At 34.8% G+C, this 19,222-nt stretch overlaps 1 protein-coding gene across 12 annotated transcripts in view; it reads right to left on the bottom strand.

The window, feature by feature from the left end:
- Positions 1 to 15,714, bottom strand: part of WASHC3 (WASH complex subunit 3) — a 128,742-nt gene extending 113,028 nt beyond the window's left edge. For 4 of the 12 annotated variants that reach the window (XR_014313880.1, XR_014313881.1, XM_082739143.1 and 1 more), the window contains exons 1-5: positions 15,547 to 15,707; positions 14,854 to 14,952; positions 6,076 to 6,141; positions 4,040 to 4,147; positions 448 to 558 (exon numbers count right to left, since the gene is read on the bottom strand). Coding sequence is in view for 9 of the 12 variants with exons in the window: in XM_082739143.1 (XP_082595269.1) it covers positions 448 to 558; positions 4,040 to 4,147; positions 6,076 to 6,141; positions 14,854 to 14,952; positions 15,547 to 15,597 (435 nt within the window). In the remaining 3 variants the exon portion in view is untranslated. Of the gene's footprint in view, positions 1 to 447; positions 559 to 4,039; positions 4,148 to 6,075; positions 6,142 to 14,853; positions 14,953 to 15,542 lie in introns of all 12 variants that reach the window. The other 8 variants (XM_082739146.1, XM_082739148.1, XR_014313879.1 and 5 more) reach the window with 7 other exon arrangements.
- Between the last annotated feature and the right edge of the window lie 3,508 nt (positions 15,715 to 19,222).

The following is a 19,222-nucleotide window of genomic DNA, read 5'->3' as shown; positions in this document are numbered from 1 at the left end:
TCTACCTTAAATGGCTAAGAGACTTAAATTCTCTTCTATGAGTAAACCACTGAAAGATGAAATTCAGAATAAACATACACAAAACCCATTATTTGTACTAGCATATGTGAATTAAGTTAAAGTCATATGATTTAAGAAACAGTCCACTTTCATTCCTCTGATATGTCTAAGATTTGCTGATAATTTTATGTAAAGAAAAAACATTTACATAAATTTATATTAAACTACGTTAATTTGAAGTGTGAGCTCAATTTTAACTAGAAGGATCTGACCTCTGTTTACTTTTTATCAGGGTATTAATTAAACATAGGAAAGAAGTAAAAGAGTAGAAAACTTGGTCACTCAGTTTAGCAGTTTTCTCAGATAGGAAAAATAACAATGAAACCTCTAGGGTTAAGAATTTCAAATGAGGCTGCTAGACAGAGAAGACAGACCAAATCAGCTTACCACTTGAACCATTTTGAGATATCTGGCATATCTTGGATCCTTGGCTACAGTTAAGATATTTTCTGGTGTTACTTCACTTTCCTGTGGTCCAGAGTCTTGTAAACTGTTCTGCTGTAGAGAGTATTGGGTGTAAATCTTTAGACAATTCATAGAAGGGGTCCATTATGTTACTTAAAAAGGGGTGTATCTTTTTATAATTCTAAAGCAATGAATATCAGAAAAAAATCTTATTTCTAAATTTAAATACCAATAATTTAATTATGGGATATATGTTTCCAAATATTTACAAATACTTAAATATGATTTCAGAGGAAGTTCCATTTAACTTCAACTAATATTATTCCTTAAAAAATGCAAATATATTCATGGCATTAAAAAATACTAGAATTCTACTTTAGTTGTCCCCAGAGTGCCAATATAAAACATGAACTATAGATGGACATATTATTTTAATAAAACTTTTAATAAAGCTAATGAAACTATTTGATTTGCCAATGGTTCAACTCTAGCAGATAGCAAATTGATTTTCTAGGTAACTCCCATCTATACAATTGAATTCCTCATTTATTATATAATTTTACTCCAAGTGTACATGGCTATTCTATCATCTTAGAAAGCACTGCGTGGAGAATCTGTGGAAGAGAACCCCATTTTTCCAAACAAATTTATCTAGTTTTGTATCTTTCAGCTACTGATGGAACTATGAATGTTAATCCACTTACAATAAAGAATACTGGGGAATGGTCTTTTTAGATAAAAATGCTTTTATGATATAGGCAGTTATCACTTTGCATAGTACTGTGTTAAATGAATAAATGTTTCTCCCATTATATAACACTAAGTGTACAAAACTGAGCGTGTGTGTGTGTATGTGTGTGTATATATATATTTATACATATATATATATATAAAATTCATCTTAAAAATACATGAATACAAAAAATCCAAAACATTTAATTAAATAAAAAATTCAAACAAGACCCAAGTATGTTTTTTAAAAAAAATTATGGACAATAAACTCATACAATAGTACAATGGAACAAATGAGAATTAATTACACATAGGATCAACGAATTTCAAAACTCAGCCTTAACTTTGCCTAATAACCAAGATCTCAACAAGGTTTAATTATGTCAGCCCTTACACCTTTGCTATTTGAATGACCCGTTAAATCCTCTATCATATCTCTCAACTGTCCTTCATTTTATTCTCAATCTCAATCTGCACAATTGGATGTTCTATTGTGAGTAATGATATGATCTGAACCATGAAATTAAAGTTGCAGAAAAATCAGTATGCAGAAAAATCAGTATGCAGAATCCAAGACTTGGGTCTTTGACTCATATGGATTAGAGATTGAAATGAATGAGTGATTAAAAAAGTCCATGATTATACTTTATCAGATGAGTGAGTTCGTAATGCCCATGGAAATTCTGTGTTAAGTAGTACTTAAGTCCATCTCAAAATATTAAAAATAAAACATAAAAAATAAAAATAACAATGGAGAAGAAATAAGAAGTTGATTTGAATATTAATATGCTGAACAGGTATTTTATCAAGCTACTCAACATGCAACTGGACCACAATTTTTTAAACCCAGGAAGCCAACAGATCTTCATAAATTGTCCAAATGAATTAATATATATTTTTAAAATATAATTAACAAAATATACCAGATTGTTCTGAATTTTAGAAAATTTAGTTGTGATTACAGGTAATTAATTTTTTGAGACAATAAGTAGGACCAACACAATCACATAAGTTTTAAAATACATATTATAGATGGCATTCATAATAACACCTGAAAAAATTAATATTCAAAATTAAGACAGATACCACAACTTAAACATATGATGGCTAATATCCACCAAAGAATAACTGCAAGATAGAGTGAAAACATTTTCTTAATATTTTTATACATGCCTGTTTTAGAAAAAGCATGGTCCATATTTAATTAAAAGGACCTTGTGAGGTTAAACTTCTCTAAAACACCTGGATTTTTTTCTTGTATATTATATATATTTCAGTGGCCATGATAATACAATTTGCTATATTAATTAAATGGACGTTAAATTTTCTAATATCTAATTGTTAAGTAAATGGTCATCTATTTTATTCCCCCAAAACATATAACTAAATTTATGGCTCCTCCCATGGGCCTTGTAACATGTGTGTGTGTTCAATATATTTAATGAATTCAACATAGGTGCTGGAGACAGTGTAGCACCGCAGGTGAGAGCAGGACTCTTGGCACTGGATTGCCTGGGTTAAAATTCCAGCTCTTACACTCGTTCTTTTGACCTTCGGTAACCTCTATGTATATCATTTCATACATCAGTGAAGTAGCAGTGATAATATCGTATTTACTTCATAGGGCTGTTGTGATAATTAAATGAGTTAATTTCTGAAAAGCACTTAGAAGAATTGCTTCAGAGGTAAACAGTTAAGCACCCTCTGAATGTTAGTCATTATCATCACAGCCAACATAATCATAACCTAGAAAATATCCTGTGAAAGAATCTCCAGGTACAAACGCAGAATCTCATATAGCTAAGAAGTCAATTTGTTCAGTATAACTAGATAGACCAATATCTTAGTGATTATTTTATTTTGAATTTTAATACTCACTGAGATACACTCGAGACTATCTATTCTGCAACAATAAGAATTTTTATTTGTTGAAATAAAAAGTAATATAATATTTAAATGATTGCTCGGCATAAATGAACATTAAGACACAAGATCCAAATATAAAGTGTGGCCCTTACCAGCATGCTGATTTGAACAAATCAACTCCAAAACCACACTTTTTAGATACTTGGTATTTCTAGATCAGTATCTCTCAGATTTCAAGAGCCTATGAGTCACCCAATGATCTTAGGAGAATATAGATTGTGATTCAGTAGGTCTGGGATGGAGCCTGAGGTTCTTTGTTTCTGACAAGGCCCCCAGGTGATGCCCACGCTACTGGTACGTGGAGTAATCTTTGAGTAACAAGGGGTTAGATGACACTTGGAATTATTGTTAATTATATTGTGTATGATAAAAGCATTGTGGTTACACAGGAAAATGCCTGAACTTTTCAGAGATGCTCAAGGAATTACAAAGCGGTGAAATGCTATGATGCCTGAGATCCACTTTAGCAGGTGATAAAAAAAAAAAAACAGATGAAGCAAATGTAAGAAAATTTTTACCCGAGAATCTGGATAATGGACATTTGGTTATTAACTGTAATATTCTACTTTTGTGTGTGTTTGAAGGTCTTTATAATAAGACATTTTAAAAGTATCCTTATAAAAATGTAGGAAAAATGTCCATAGTGAACTTGAAGAGCACTGTTATGTTCAAGATTTCTCTTAGTCCTATTTTATAGTTTCTCTTTTACAGGCAAAGAAAATATTAACTTCAGGGAGTTCTTCAAAATAACCATAAAACAGTTAACTTTTTTCAAACTTCCTTTTCTATTTCAAGGTTTTAAAATGTTACTATTCAAAGTTTTACATCTTTATTTAATTTCCTTCAAACCTGCTGCTAGGTTTGTCTGGTTTAACCAAGAAGACCTACTCATGCTTCCTGGAACTTAAATACTTACTTGTGATTTCTCTGAAGCGGTTTCAGAATGTGATTCTTTTGTGACACCAGTGACACTTACAGGTGATACTTCAAATGTCACATCATCTAGGCCTGGGATAGATGACAACTGAGAAAAGAAAATTCATGTTGGCATTTGAAGATAATATTAGCTGCTTAGTTTATATTTATATTATTTTATAATATAAAACATATAAATATTTAGAATATTTATTCTTCATTATGAGTAAATATTTTATTATATTTATATATTTATATCATTTTATATTATATTATTTATATTAGATGCTTAGTTAATATTAGCTGTAAGTTTCTAAGTGTGTGAGTTTTTGATAGCTACCTTAAGTTTTTAAGCCTATAGAAATAGGGTATATAAAATCTCATCTTTGGTGTCTGAAATTCCCCATGCCATAAACTACTTAAAAGTGAAAGGTATTCACAAATAAAATATTTTCAAATAATTTCTCATAAATCTGACTTCACTCATAACTATTCTTTCCCTAGGAATTATTTTAAAAAATATAAGGAATCCTAGTGTAAGAAATAAAAGCATGGACTTTGGAGTCAGATTGTCTAAGGTTAAGTCACAAGCTATGTGGCTATCTGTAAATCTCTTTAATATCAATTTTCTCCCCTGGAAAGTGGGGATAAGAAAACTTAACTCACAAAGTTGTAAAAAAAATTTTATTAAACATATTTTGTAGAAAAAAAGTCCTTTGCAGCACATTTTAAGTTTGAATTATCTGGGAACTGACATAACTTCTGTCATCACATTTTAATGTCTGACATAGCTGATTATTTTTTTCTTTCTTTAAACATTTACCACTAAATGTTACTAAAATATGTTATTTTTTCATAGACAAAAGATGGGCATGCTCTCAAGTGGTTATGTATTTCAGGTTGGATTTGCTGGATCCAAGCAAACACTCTTTTCTGATTTCATTCTGATATCAGTGATAGACATTTGTCAGATGTTTGGCTAACTTTAGGAATTAATTTTATGGCTATGGAAATAATTAAGGCTAATTTGTCCATACAATATCTTAACTTGTGACTATGGACTCTTAACTCAAGAATTCCCCAAACAGTAAAAATAAGGCACATACTCATAATGAAGAATTATGAAGAAAAAAAAAAAACCAATGGTAATAAGATCTGAAGCAGCAATATTCATTGAGAACTGCTGACTGATGACAGTACTTAGCACAGTGCCCCAGGCCCAAATAGTTTCAAGTAGGTATGGCTGCTAGGAGATTATGTTCAACATGGTCAAGGCCAGGTACCCTAAGTCTCCAAGCTACAGAAATGTTTTGAGAGAAATGTAGTGGCTGAAGTCCACAAGATACAGAAAGCACAGACTAGACATTCTGATCCTTATGCTAAAGCTTTAGCCATTTTACTTTCCCATAAATATTCAAAATGTATTTTTAGATTAATTTTTTGTAAAAGGACAAAGTCACAAAAATATACTATTATATAATTATACTAATTATTATCTTATAACCAGGGAAAACACTGAAACGTAAGCTTTAAAATCAAAACTCTTTTTTATTTTTGCTAGTTATATTATGTAATTTCTGACATCAAAATTGGTACTCTTCATTAGCATTCAATATATTTACAAATAGAAAATAGCTGATATTTTCTCCAAATTTTGCTCTGGAGCAAAATTTGAAGTTTTATGTAATTTTTACTGTGTTATCAAATGATTACTATAATTGTGAATTTTCCATCAAATGAAGTGAACTACAGAACATCCCGATTTGTTAACATGTTACTTACAGGCTTTTGACTAGAATAATGAAAGAAATTTCAATTCATGTGTACATTAAAAAAAACTCAGTTAATGGTTCATAATGAGTATTATTTTCTTTGTAATTATAATGAATTAAAAACAAACAAAAAAACACTACACCACCTCATGGATGCAGAAGCTAAACTGAATTCATTCCCAAATGCAATTAAAGTTTAAGTATGACTGAGAAAGTGGTATATGTGGAGCAAAGTTTATACTCTAAGTTATTCAGAAATACAAACCTTTGCATCCAAAATATTGAGAGTTGTTTCAATTTGCTGGATACGAAGAGAAAGGTCTGCCAGTTTCTGGAAAAGAAAGATTTGAATATAAGAATAAAGTCTGAAATGAACTCTTAACAGGATAACAAAGGGCAGATTTGAAAATTAAAAAAAAACAAACTATGGTTTAAGTATTAGTCATTTTCTAATATAGTATTCTCTTATTTACATGAGTAGGAATGGGAGCTCAAGGATTCTGTTACCTTCATTAACATGTTTCATGGCTACTTTATAAAAACTGTATTCACAGATAAGCAAAAATTACCTTATCAGCCTTAACAAAGTCATTATGACAGCCATAATCAGTCACCGGGACCAGAATGTAAACTTCTTCCAGAATAGAGATTTTTGTTCACTGTTATATACCCCATGCCCAGAACAGTACCTAAAACTTAGTCTAATCATTGTTTGTTGATGAATGAAGGAACTCTTCATATAAAACAAGAATAAAAATTAGCTCAACACAGCCTGGAACAAGATCCGTCTTTTTAAGTTATTTAAACAAGTTTTGCAATTAGTAAACATAATTAGTCCCAAATTTAAATTTTTTAAGTTTGAAAATTAAAGAAGATGAAATTAGAAGATGAGTCAGTTCAGGTTGGAAAGAAATAAAACAAAGAGAAAAAAATCAGAGTACTAAAAAACAAAAGGAATCAACCTACCATCAAAATCCAAGATAAAACAGAACCAAAAGCTTACCATGCTCTAGTTATTCTGTACAATTACCCTTACGTGTGTGTACTATTTACAGCCACACAAATAAAAATAACATCATAAAATATGATCCATAAGAGCATTTACTTAAAACTTTCTAATCCTAAACGTTATTATACTCTGTAATACAGTCCAAGGGCAGTTGGCACATTTACCAGTTGGCAGATGTGTGGCACTCTGACTGCTTTCTGGGGTATTATCAAGATCCTGACTAACTCCTAAGCAGAATTTTAAAACCCTCAAGAAATGGTCATTTGACGGCACCTGGGTGGCTCAGTTAGTTAAGCAACTGCCTTGGGGATTGAGTCCCACATCTGGCTCCCAGCCCCATGGGGAGTCTGCTTCTCCCTCTGACCTTCTCCCCTCTCATGCTCTCTCTCAGCGAAATAAATAAAATCTTAAAATAAATAAATAAATAAATGGTCATTTGCCCACATGTAGAGGGGAAAAATACTGAAGGCAGCCACAGTGTAATTAGAGCTTTTTAAGATGAGCACCCTGGTATCTACAAAGCTATAATTAAGAAATAAAACATTAGAACCTAGTTTTTAAAAAAAATATATTTATTTATTTATTTTAGAGAGATAGAGAGAGAGAGCACAAGTGGGAGGGGCAGGGAAGAAGGAGAGAGAATCTCAGGCACAATCTGTGCCCAGTGCAGAGCCCAACTTGGGTCTGGATCTCAAGACCCTGAGATCACGACCTGAGCCAAAACCAAAAGTCAGAGGTTCAACCGAACGTGCCACCTAGGCCCCCTAACATCTAGGCTTAAATGGCACTTAAGGCTAAGTTTAACTTTGAGCTCTAGCATTTGCTCACATAAGGCTTTAATGTAAACATAAATATAGGTTTATATATCATTATATGAATGAATTCCTATCCAAATTTTAAGTGTTTTCTTGGAAATCATAGAAATTAAATTTTTGCAAATTTCATCAGTTTTTTAATTCATTAGAAAAGCTTAATAATTGCAGAAATCCTACAATAAGTTAATTTGTAAAGTGAGATAATTTCTAGTTTATCTAAAACTACCTGTATTGGTTGGATTAAAATAAACAGAAAAATATGAATTAAAATTAATTTTTGTTTAGATATATTTATATAAATGTACTTTTATTTATTTATTTAGAGAGTATGTGTCCTTGAAGGGGGTGAAAGGGGAGTGACAAAGGGAGAGGGAGAGAGAACCTTAAGCAGGCTCCACACACAGCAAGGAGCCCAAAGCACGACCCTGAGATCATGACCCAAGCCAAAATCAAGAATCAGATGCTTAAATGACTGAGCCACACAGGTAATCCTATATAAATAAGTGTACTTTTAAGCAATAATCACCATTATTATAAACATCTGAGCATTTACCTTACTATGCTACACTGCGTATGCCAACATATCATTTGAAATCTCACATCAAATGTATAAAGAAGGAATTGTTATCATGCCAATTTTAAAGAGAGAAAACTGAGTTGTTATACAAGTAAAATAATCTGAACTCAAACGTTCCAACTCCAGATACTATTTTTGAAAGAATTTTAAACTGTTTGAAAGAATTATACCTTGTTAAAACATGATGCCATAGACTCTGGGTGATGACAATGTGTCAATATAGATTTTAACAAATGTACCACATGGGTGGGGGATGTTGATAGGAAAGCTATGCTCTGTGAACTCAGGGATGCAAGAAGTATATTGGGAACTCAACCCTTTCTGCTTAGTTTTGCTGTGAACCTCAAACTATTCTTTTTAATTTTAATTTTTTTTAGCTTTTTATTGTGTTATGTTAATCACTATAAAATACATCATTAGTTTTTGATGCAGTGTTCCAATATTCATTGTTTATGTACAATGTGCAGTGCAAACTTTCCCAAAAAAGTTTATTAACTAAAAACAAACAAACAAACAAAAACCCAAACCCCAAAATCAAAAACAAAACAAAAAAACCTCAAAACATAATTTAAAAAACCAAGATGGAAAATTCCCAGGCAGTGCATAAATAGAATTTTTGTTAATAAAAGCTAAGAAGTCATCAACCCAGTTCTCCCAAAGACTAATATGCTACTGTGTAAAAAAAAAGGAATCAAATTATTCTGATATAATTTCCTAAAATAGATGCTGTTTACCTGGAAGTATTTAAAAAACTTTTCAGGGTTCTAACCCTGAAAAACTAAATTGTCCTTAAATGGATACTCAAATACTCACACAGGATAGGTTAAGGATTTTAATACAAGACTTGGTAAACAAGCAGATAATGATGAAAATATTTATTTGGAAAACTACTTGTTGATAAGGAAGACTAAAGAGGCTTGGAAAAAAAAGGTTATACTTTTTAGAGCAGTAATTCCTAGTTTTTTTTGGAAACAGATTTTTTTAGTATATCACCCTTTTGCTTTGACACTCACTTTACCATTCTCACCTATGATTATCAAAACCTAACCAAAATAAAATGACTTTTCTAAATAAAACAAGATTACATGAAAGATTTATTCATGCAAGATATTAACAATGATCTAAAGATCAATATATTTTAATTTGTAATTTATTTCAATATCTTTGATATCTCATCTAATAATAACTGTAATAGTGAAATATAAGGAAGTTACTAATTTAATATAAAAAAATCTATGATTTCTGCTGGCAAGAGTCTCTCCTGTAATTTTTGTTGACTAAATACCTTTAAAAGATTCTAATTAATTAATTAATTAATTAATAGCATGTGAGTGGGGGCAGGGATAGAGGGAAAGGGAAAGAGAATCTCAAGCAGACTCCATGCTGTGTGTGTAGCCCAACATGGGGCTGGATCCCACCACTTCGGAGATCATGACCTGAGTGTAAACCAAGTGTTAGACCCTTATTTGACTGAGCCACCCAGGCGCCCCTTTGTTGACTAAATTTAAAGAAAATGTGAGGGGCGCCTGGGTGGCTCAGTGGGTTAAAGCCTCTGCCTTAGGCTCAGGTCATGATCCCCTGGAATCAAGTCCCACATTGGGCTCTCTACTCAGCAGGGAGCCTGCTTCCCTCCTCTCTCTCTGCCTACTTGTGATCTCTGTCAAATAGATAATAAAACCTTTAAAAAACAAAGAAAGAAATAAAGTGTGAAACTGAAATTAGAGGTAAATAAAAATAAATATAGAGGTTTTTTTCCATATCAGAGTTCATATACCCCAAGCTTACAACCAGGATATAATTGATTTTCTCAAAATCAGATCAACAAAAGTCTTTTCCTCCTGGCTAGGGAAGATTTTTGTTGTGGATATATCATATTGTTTTATTATCCATAAAGGTATTATCCACCTTTTCTAAGGCTGGATTTTGAGTCTAAAATATTAAACATGTTAAATATGTTAATCTGGATTCTATAATTTAATACTCTAATATAGGACATATTACTGTATCACAATTTTGAGGTCCTTAAAGTATATAATCAGTATCTTTTGCAATCCCTCACATTTTATTTTATGCACTTAAAAATATTAATTTCATTTCACTGGACTGCCAAAGGGTCCATGGCAAAATTAAGAACCACTGCTTTTCTTCTTTTTTCTTAAGATTTAATTTTTTTATTTATTTGAGAGAGAAAGAGAGACAGCACAAGTTATAGGAGGGACAAAAGGAGAGAAACTCGGACGCTGGGCTGAGCAAGAAGCAAGGAGCTGGATCCCACAACCTGGAGAACATGACCCAAGCCGACAGCAGACACTTAACTGACTGAGCCACCCAGGAGCCCAAAGAACCTCTGCTTTTCAATAATTCAAACCTGAAATATCTTGGTTTGGGACAATAAGGGTATTTGCAAAGTACCTGAAGTTTGCAGATATTTTTGAGTCTGTTCCCATGTAATTATTGACATAACATACATAAATATATATATTTTTAGAAAGCCATTGTCATTTGAGAGAAGTGTATCTGGCTTCATTTTGGGTTATTGAAGTTCATTTCTGAGATTTTTATGCCTCCTGCATTTTCCTTCCACAACTCCAAACCACTCAACCTTGGCTCTATTGACATTTTGGGCTGGATAATTCTTCATTGTAAGGGGCTTCCTGTGCTCTGCAGGATATTTAGTAGAATCTCTGACTTCTACCCCCACTAAAATCACCTCTAGATATTGCCAAATCTTCCTTGGTTGAGAACCACTGGCTAAAATGTAGATGATTATGGATATAAGAAACATGATCCGGTGAGCCTGGTGGTGGGTATCAAGGAGGGCAGGTATTGCATGGAGCACTGGGTAAGGTGCGTAAACAATGAATTTTGGAACATTTAAAAAAATAAATTAAAAAAAAAAAAAGCAAACCTGAAATATCTTGGTTTGGGACAATAAGGGTATTTGCAAAATACCTGAAGTTTGCAGATAAGCTGAAAATTTCTTGATTTATCACCAACCTATTTCTAAGGTGGTGCATTTTATTAAAGTGAAAAAGAGGATGAAAGGAAGAAATATGGAGTTAATAGTTGAACATGGAAACAAAAATAAAATACTGCGGCTTTTCAGGTTTGTAAAATACCCAGTTTGCACATCCAGTTCTCTAAAAGAGAAACATTTTAAAACAATGGATCCCTTGGTATACCACACTGGGTTGAATACGTTTTATAAGCCAGAAAGGGATGCAATTGATGGTTTTATTGAGCTTCATCTGACACTTAAGCCCAGCAGTTGTGAAAGTTGTAAAAGCAGTTATAAAAGTTGTAGCAGTAAATATAGTTTTAAGCAAGATTATTTGGCTGAAGGTTAAGTCCAATGGTGTGCTTAAAAACTGGATGCAGATGATAAGCACGATATTTTTTAGGTTATATGAGTACTCTCAGTTATTTTTCCTATTCTTAAAGAATTTAGGAAAAAAATAGTTTGGAATTTTTTTAAATTTTTAATTAAAAAAAAATTTTTTTTTCTTTTCAGCGTAACAGTATTCATTATTTTTGCACCATACCCAGTGCTCCATGCAGTAAGTGCCCTCCGTAATACTTAAAAAATGATTAAAAACTCTATATTCTGGGGTTACAAGTCAGAGTCAAAATAACACATGTGATTGATTGCCCTGTTTACAGAATACCTTTCACTTCAAAATTCATTTATAAGGTTAAATTTCTGCTCAGTTTTATCTGCGATACGCATAGAACTTGCATTGCACTCCTCATTCCATTCCGTTTTAAATTTGCATAGCCAACGTAATACCATAAGATTTTTCGGATTAGGGCCAGGATAGAAATGCTAACTGGGGATTTGTGAAGGAAGAACTTTGTAACTTGGGTCTGATTCAACTACTTTCCTTTCTCTGTCTTCCAACCTTTCTTACCGTGGTTCCAGTCATCAGAAGAGTTGCAAAGTACCCTGGTATTTTTTTAAAAAGTTAAATTCTTCACTTTTCTTTTTATTAGAGAACTCTAAAACTAGTATTAGTGCTGGTGAAAGAGCCCTAACCATTTGCTTCAAATTTACTTCCAGGTTGAGTTTAGCTGTGACTGATGTTATAATTTGGGTTTGGTTCAAACCAGATTATGGGAAAAACAAAAAACAAAACAAAACAAAGAAACCCCAGGTTTTTTCTTTTCCCCCAATTCACTTCCAGTTTAAAAAAAAAAAAAAGCAACTGAGTTTCCTTTTTTGTTGAGGGAGACATAGTCATTTTGGCTTCTGCTTAAGGCTTTAACTAAACAAGCACCAATGAGTCTAATAGGTGCTAAACAAACAACAACCCATTTTGAAAAATCACATTAATCTTAATTCAAAGAGAATAAAAACAGCACTTGATGTTTGAATACATATATTATATCCTTGGGATTTATCATATCAAAAAAGACACCAAATGGACATGACATACCAAAGAAGAGAATACAAATCTAAAAAAAATAAATTTTGAAATAGCTCATTACAGTCTCTTATTTGAAAATGATGTAAACATGCCTCTCACCCAGATCAGAAGGTGCAATATAAGAGAAGAGTGAAACCTTTCTGGTTTTTCCTGTTATTAGGTGTGAGTGTGTGAGTGTGGGAAAGTAAGAATAGTGACTTACAACTATAAATACTATACACACAAATATATGTTGATTGAATAAGGACTAAGCAAATAATTTAAATGTTTTTACATTTAAACTTCTGTATTTCTAAAACATAGAAAACTGGACCTCTCTCAAAGGGCTGGTCTGTGATGACTGAATACATGTAGAACACTTAGAACAAAGCCTAGCACAGAGTAAGCACACAGTAAATACTATTGTCATCACACCAAGCAAAGTCTACAATTGACATAAATATCCAAACTGCTAAAATATGAATTGTAATTAATGAGTTAGGGTCAACCCTAGACTACCATTCATTAAGGATAAAAAGGCAATAAGTTACCTTTAAACTTCATGGGTTTTTGATCAAGAAACTTCTCTCTAGGATTCAGGAAGAGCTAGGGAATAGTGATACATTCAAAACAGTTGAGGGAAAGTTGAGAGAGAAACAGAAGGGCGGTTAAAGAGTGAATCTTGTGGCTTGGATAATGCATAAGCAATCATTTAAAAAGAAAGGATTATTGTTATATTTGATCTAGTCTCCAGTAAACAGCACTCACTTCCCAGGCAGCGAAAATTATTAAGTACCACAAAGGTGAGGGGCTACCCCTGCCTCAGGACAGCTTACCGGAGTTGCTTTCATAGGTGTGTTTGCTGGTTACTGTTTATTTATTTATTTATTTTTAACCTAGTGATAAGGAGTATGGAGATGGAGTATTTGCTCTTTTCTGCTAACAGTCCTTGAACTGACTCTCTCCACCCTTCCTACCCTGGTATAAAAACTTAAGGACTAAATCCGGTAATCCTTGTTTTACCGCTCTTTAGTCAGTCAATTCTATATCACATTTAGAGAGTCGTTCGTATGAGATAAAACCCATGGAAGCAAGCACCTAACTCTGGGCCTGTTAGATGAAATATAATGAACTGAGTCCCTTACTTTATCAATTATCGTATCATATTTCACTTTCTTTTGTTTCAGTGAGAAGGCAGAACAGATTTGGACTACAGACAGCGAATTGGACAAAAATAACAGATGTTATACAATAAAAATAGTTTCCCTGTCTCCATACAATTTTTGTTAATAACAATACACCTAACAAAAACTACTTGCTGAAGCTATACCTTTTAATTAAAACAGAATGAATTAAATAGTTTTTATTCATTCACCTGTGAATGATCTTGTTTTATTCCTTTTCCTCCTTTCTTATACCCAATTTCAACTCATGATTCTATTTCTTCCCTATTCTCTTTCTTGTCTTTTTAAGAAAAAACAAAACAAAACAGGGGTTCTTGAATCTGGTACCCAATCCTTAAGTAGTCATTTGCTGAAAGTATTTTTATTATTTTCATAATGATATTTGATACTAAAGTTATTTTTCCAGGCTACTTCCCAAACTACCTTTTGGATCAAGGAATGTTAAATAATTTTTTTTTAAAGATGTTCTTTCTTTCTCTTCCTTCCCTTCTCCCAATTTCCCTCTCTCCCTCCTCTCCCTTTATTTTTCTTCCTTTCTTTCTTAGAGAGGAAGAGAGAGATAGAGCGAGCAGGGGGAGGGGAGTAGACTCCCCACTGAGCAGGGAGCCCAATGTGGGGGTCCATCCCCAGGATCATGATCTGAGCCAAAGGCAGACACTTAACTGACCGAACCACCTAGGCGCCCCAATAATTTTAATATAAACTGAAAACAATGTGTACTTAGAAATGTAAGACTTTGGGGTAAAAGAAACAAAATTTCAAAGTAAAGAAATGGTTTTGACTGTGAAATCTTGGAATTCCTTTTATTCTCTTCAGTCACATAAGCCTTAGTGAACTGTCTCACAAAGGCCTCGAAAAACTAATTCAGCAGAGGTGGAATGCAAGATTGATGATACAGAATCAGAGAGGATATAAGGTATGTTAACACAATAACTGGGTGACAAGAGGCGATTGTCCATGAATATACAGACTGTAATTTTTGTTTTACTCGTTTGCCACTTTTAAAAGTGCAAGATGATTTCTAGGCTACTCATTAAGCCAGTATCCAGACCTACCTCCTCACAAACTGTAGAAAAGCGGTTGAGGAACTGTACAGTGTGCACCACAAACTGGTTTAGAAATGCCACCGTTCTTTTCTGTTGAATAGCTGGCACCTGTGTTATGTAAAAACAAACACGATTTTCACAGGACAAAGTACACCGTGCAAACCCCTTGACATCAATTTTATATATGTACATCCACCTATCTATTTATCTATGTATCCCTATGTTATAGGAGTTACTGGAAGTACTATGAATAGTCACTAACTTATTTTTCTTAACTGTGGGGGCGGGGTGTCCGATGAAGACAGAAGTTGCGAAGTTTGAGAAAGGGCGTTGGATTCAAAGTGGGAACTTTAGCAGGTAAAGGCAACACACATAAACACACAAAAAAACTTGGGGACTAAATAAAAGAGTGGGGTTAGAGGTCGCAACCTGCCTCTGCCGCCATCGTGTAAAACGTGCGTAGAGCGACTCTGAACACGGGAAGCCAAGGCTTGTGAAAGGCACACCACCCCCTTAGACGATCAAGAGGGAACCATTTTTAAGGCGAACTGTGGGACTCTACCCCCCTCCGAGAGCGGGACCAGAGAGGCCCGGGGCCAGGGACAGACTTGGATATGGAGAGATGGGGTGTCCCTGGGGACCGCGGGTCCCTTCCTCAACCTCCTCCCAGGTTGCCTAATATCAACTCGGTTTTTTACAAACCTTGGTCAGGTCTATGCCTGACCCCATGAGAGGAAGCCCATCCTCATCCATCTCCTCAGCGGGCGGGGGACCCAAGGCTCACGTACAAACCCCTCCCAGACGGGGCCCGCCCAACCCGGTAATAATGTTCAAACACCTCCCCCTAGTCCCCGCCTCCGACGCCCTTCCCACCGGAAGGAAACGCCTCCGCTCGCCAATCACTCGGGTGCTCCCGTAGAACCCGCCTCTTTACACGGCATTCTGGGATTGGTAGTTCAAATCTGGATTGTGACGTCAGACGCAGAGGCGCGGGGCGGTGCAAGGCTCCGGTTTTAGCAGTAAAGTCGTAAAAAGGGGGCAAAACAACAACAAAAAAGAAAACAGAGTCTGATTGAGGTTATCCCTGCTTACCCCACTCTGTTATATAAATAGCTAAGTAATTCGTTAAAAAAAAAGTACACATTTTGAAAACCTAAGTGCTGGATACTCTCCTAGGTCCTGTGGGGAATACAAAGATTGAATTTGCTGCACTGGGAGAGGTTTATGCCCTGAAGGAGGGGACAAAACTTGTTTCCTAAGGACTTAACATGAAGTAAAACGTCAGATGCTACAAGTGAGGCAAACGCCGATGGAAATGACACCCACTTAGATCATCAAAAAGTTACAACAGACACCTGACAGAATTTTGCATCAGGGATTTGAAGATCTTGGCTCAGATTTTGATTGTGCAGCCTTACACCTACAGGACCTAGGACAGCCACCAAACCAAAATTTGGAACCCCTTCTATGTACATACTAAGATGCTTAGTACAAGAGATGGAGAATTAGTCTCTGCCTTCAGAAAGCTCACAGTTTAAGGTAGATATATAGGGTCTAGAAGTGCCGCATCTAGGCGGAGGCGTTAATCTGAGAAAGTTGCACACTTGCACACACGTGGGTGTGTATGCCCACGTACACGCAAATATACCACATATAAAAGGTGCTCCTAAATCCTCTGAGAAATACAGAGAAGGTAGCTTTTTAGCAGGAACTTGAGTGGAGATAATGCACACAGTTTAGCGTGGACTCTTCTACTAAGGCACAGAGGCAGGGGGTGTATGGTATGTAGGGGAAATGGAAAGCAGCTTGATTCTGTTGAAGAAAAAAAAAATCCCAGAAATGACGAATGGCAGGAAAGGGGTCAGAAAGACAGAACAGCTCATTAAGGGCTTTTTATGCCAGATTTGATACTATAGTCCATGTTTCTCTAAAGTGTGATCCATGAACCACTGTGATACATGTAACCATGTATCAATTATTTGGGAGTAGGCAGTACTTCTTAAAATGCACATTTCAAGGATTAACCTTAAACAAGGACCTCTGAGGGTGGGCCTAGAAATCTGCATTTTACACCCCTCCACCCCCATTTTTCTAAACTGAAAGGTTAGAAAATTTGTTCTGTAGGTGATGGGAACCATTAAAAATCCTGACAAGGAGAGGGATAGGATTCACTCTTTCATGACTTTCCTTTTATCTCTCTGGCCATTCATCTTTCCTTTGTTGGTCCCTTCTCATTCTCCCAACCTCTGGAGAGTCTCACATTTATATATGTAAGCCAGACTTCATATTGGAAGCCAGTGTAGTTGAAGCAGAGTGAGCAAAGTAGGGGAATTCAAGGGAATGAAAGTTATGTGGGACACAGATCATGGAAAGCTTTGTAGGCTATTGTAAGGACTTTGGCTTTCTGGGTAAGATGGGAAGTCATGGAAAGATTTCAAGTAGAAGCATGATGGGAGCAACTGAAGAGCTTTAACGAGGGAAGTGTCACTATCTGAATTGTAGTTGAGGACAGTCATTCTGTTTGGCGTAAGGTAATGAGAGTGACATGAGGGTGGCAGGCAAGCCCGGAAAAGTTACATAGCTTTAACAGTCACCTTTTACTCCACTCCCCTTCACATTTAAACATCCCTCTAGTTGTATGTCTTCTAGCTCCCTACAGCATTTGAGTCTATCTGTAATTTTCCATCTTTGTGGCCACATCTCAAGTTCTAACATTGTCCAATGTTACTGCAATAGCCTCTTCCTGCCTCCATCTTGGGTCTCTCCAGCCTACACATTGTATCCATATAGTAACTATTTACAAAGACAAATCTGATTGTTACCCAGGATATACTTTTGTTTCTCTTTTGCCTCAGTTTAATGTGCTCACAAGGCCCTCTGTATGGCTCTTACTCACCTCTCTAACCTCACCTCTCACTGTTTTCTCCATTTAACACCCCCCAAATGTCTTTACATTCTTGAAACCAGGAATTGCTGTGGGGCTTAAACATATTGTGTCCTTTGCCTGGAACAATCTCCTTTGTTCTCCAACCACTGCTGCCTGCCTAACTCCTACTTATTCTTATGTTCCTTTATCCTTGGTTTTCCAAGTTTGAAGTCGGTGTGCTTGGATGTAATTTTCTTTTCAACCTTCTTGAAGTTTGCCGAACTTCTCAGATCTCTGGTTTGATGTTTTCAATAAACTTTTGAAAGATTTCTTGGCCATTAATTTTTTTCAAAAAAATGTTTTTTGGATCACTTTTTTTTTTTCTGGGACTCCAAGATACATGTATGTTAGATCACTTGATACTGTCTACAGTTCACTGATGCTCTGCTCATTTTTTTCTCCCTGTGTTTCAGATCAGATAATTCTTATCAACCTATCTTAAACTCACTGATACTTTGTTTTCTAGTGTTCAGTTTATTATGAAACTACTCATCCAATGAATTTTGATTTTAGATTTTTCAGTTTTAAGATGTCTGTTTTTAGGAGTTTCTGTTTTTTTCCTAAAATTCCCTGCACCCTTCTTTCCCTGTGTGTTTATATGTATGTATTTACACATTTCCCTGTGTGTGTGTATGTATATATATAATATTATATAATATATTATATAAAAATATATATTTCCCTGTATATGTATATATATGCATATACATACATAGTATACAAATATATATACACACACATAGATATACTATGTAAATATATATATTTTTTCTTTTTTTAAGAGAGAGAGAGAGAGGAGAGAGGGTCAGAGGGAGAATTTTATCTGGTCACTTATTATTACCACATATGTTAGAGGCTTTCTCTCATCTTTCTACATCCTAACTAGTAGCAGAAATCTTATCATCTTATCTATAGAGCAGCTTTCCCTGTTCCACCAACACTGGACCAATTGTCCCTCTGAATAATATACTTCCATAGTATCCTCTGCACTACTTTATCGTAGCACATTTTATACACTTGTCTGAATGCCCTGCTAGACTATTAATTCAGGGCAGAGATTCTGACTGACTTAAAGCCTTAAGTAAGTATCTGTCGAATGACATTTGGGCCCAATGACCCTTGTGCTTCCATATCTTTCTTGATCTTCCATGAATCATTGATTTAGGCAGCACCCATGATTCTGGGTGAACTCAGTCACGCAGCTATGCTTGAGCAGAATCCCCAACTGGCCGCTTAACTTTTCTCTTCAGAGCCAGGAGAGGTTCCCTGTGGGAGGAAAAAATTAAAAAACCAGACAGTCGCTTCATGGTTATGTATGTTATCTATAAGTACCAGGCATGCATAGATACAGTATAGAATTAAAGAAACATGAACAACTTCTCAGTTGCGCAGTTGACAAATTTTTTTTTCAAAGTGGTTTGGTTTCTTAAAACACACACACACACACACACA

This window comes from Mustela nivalis, assembly GCF_964662115.1.
Source record: "Mustela nivalis genome assembly, chromosome: 7".
Taxonomy (NCBI): domain Eukaryota; kingdom Metazoa; phylum Chordata; class Mammalia; order Carnivora; family Mustelidae; genus Mustela; species Mustela nivalis.
Note: the sequence above shows the minus strand (reverse complement) of the source record. Positions and strands in the feature narration are given on the sequence as shown.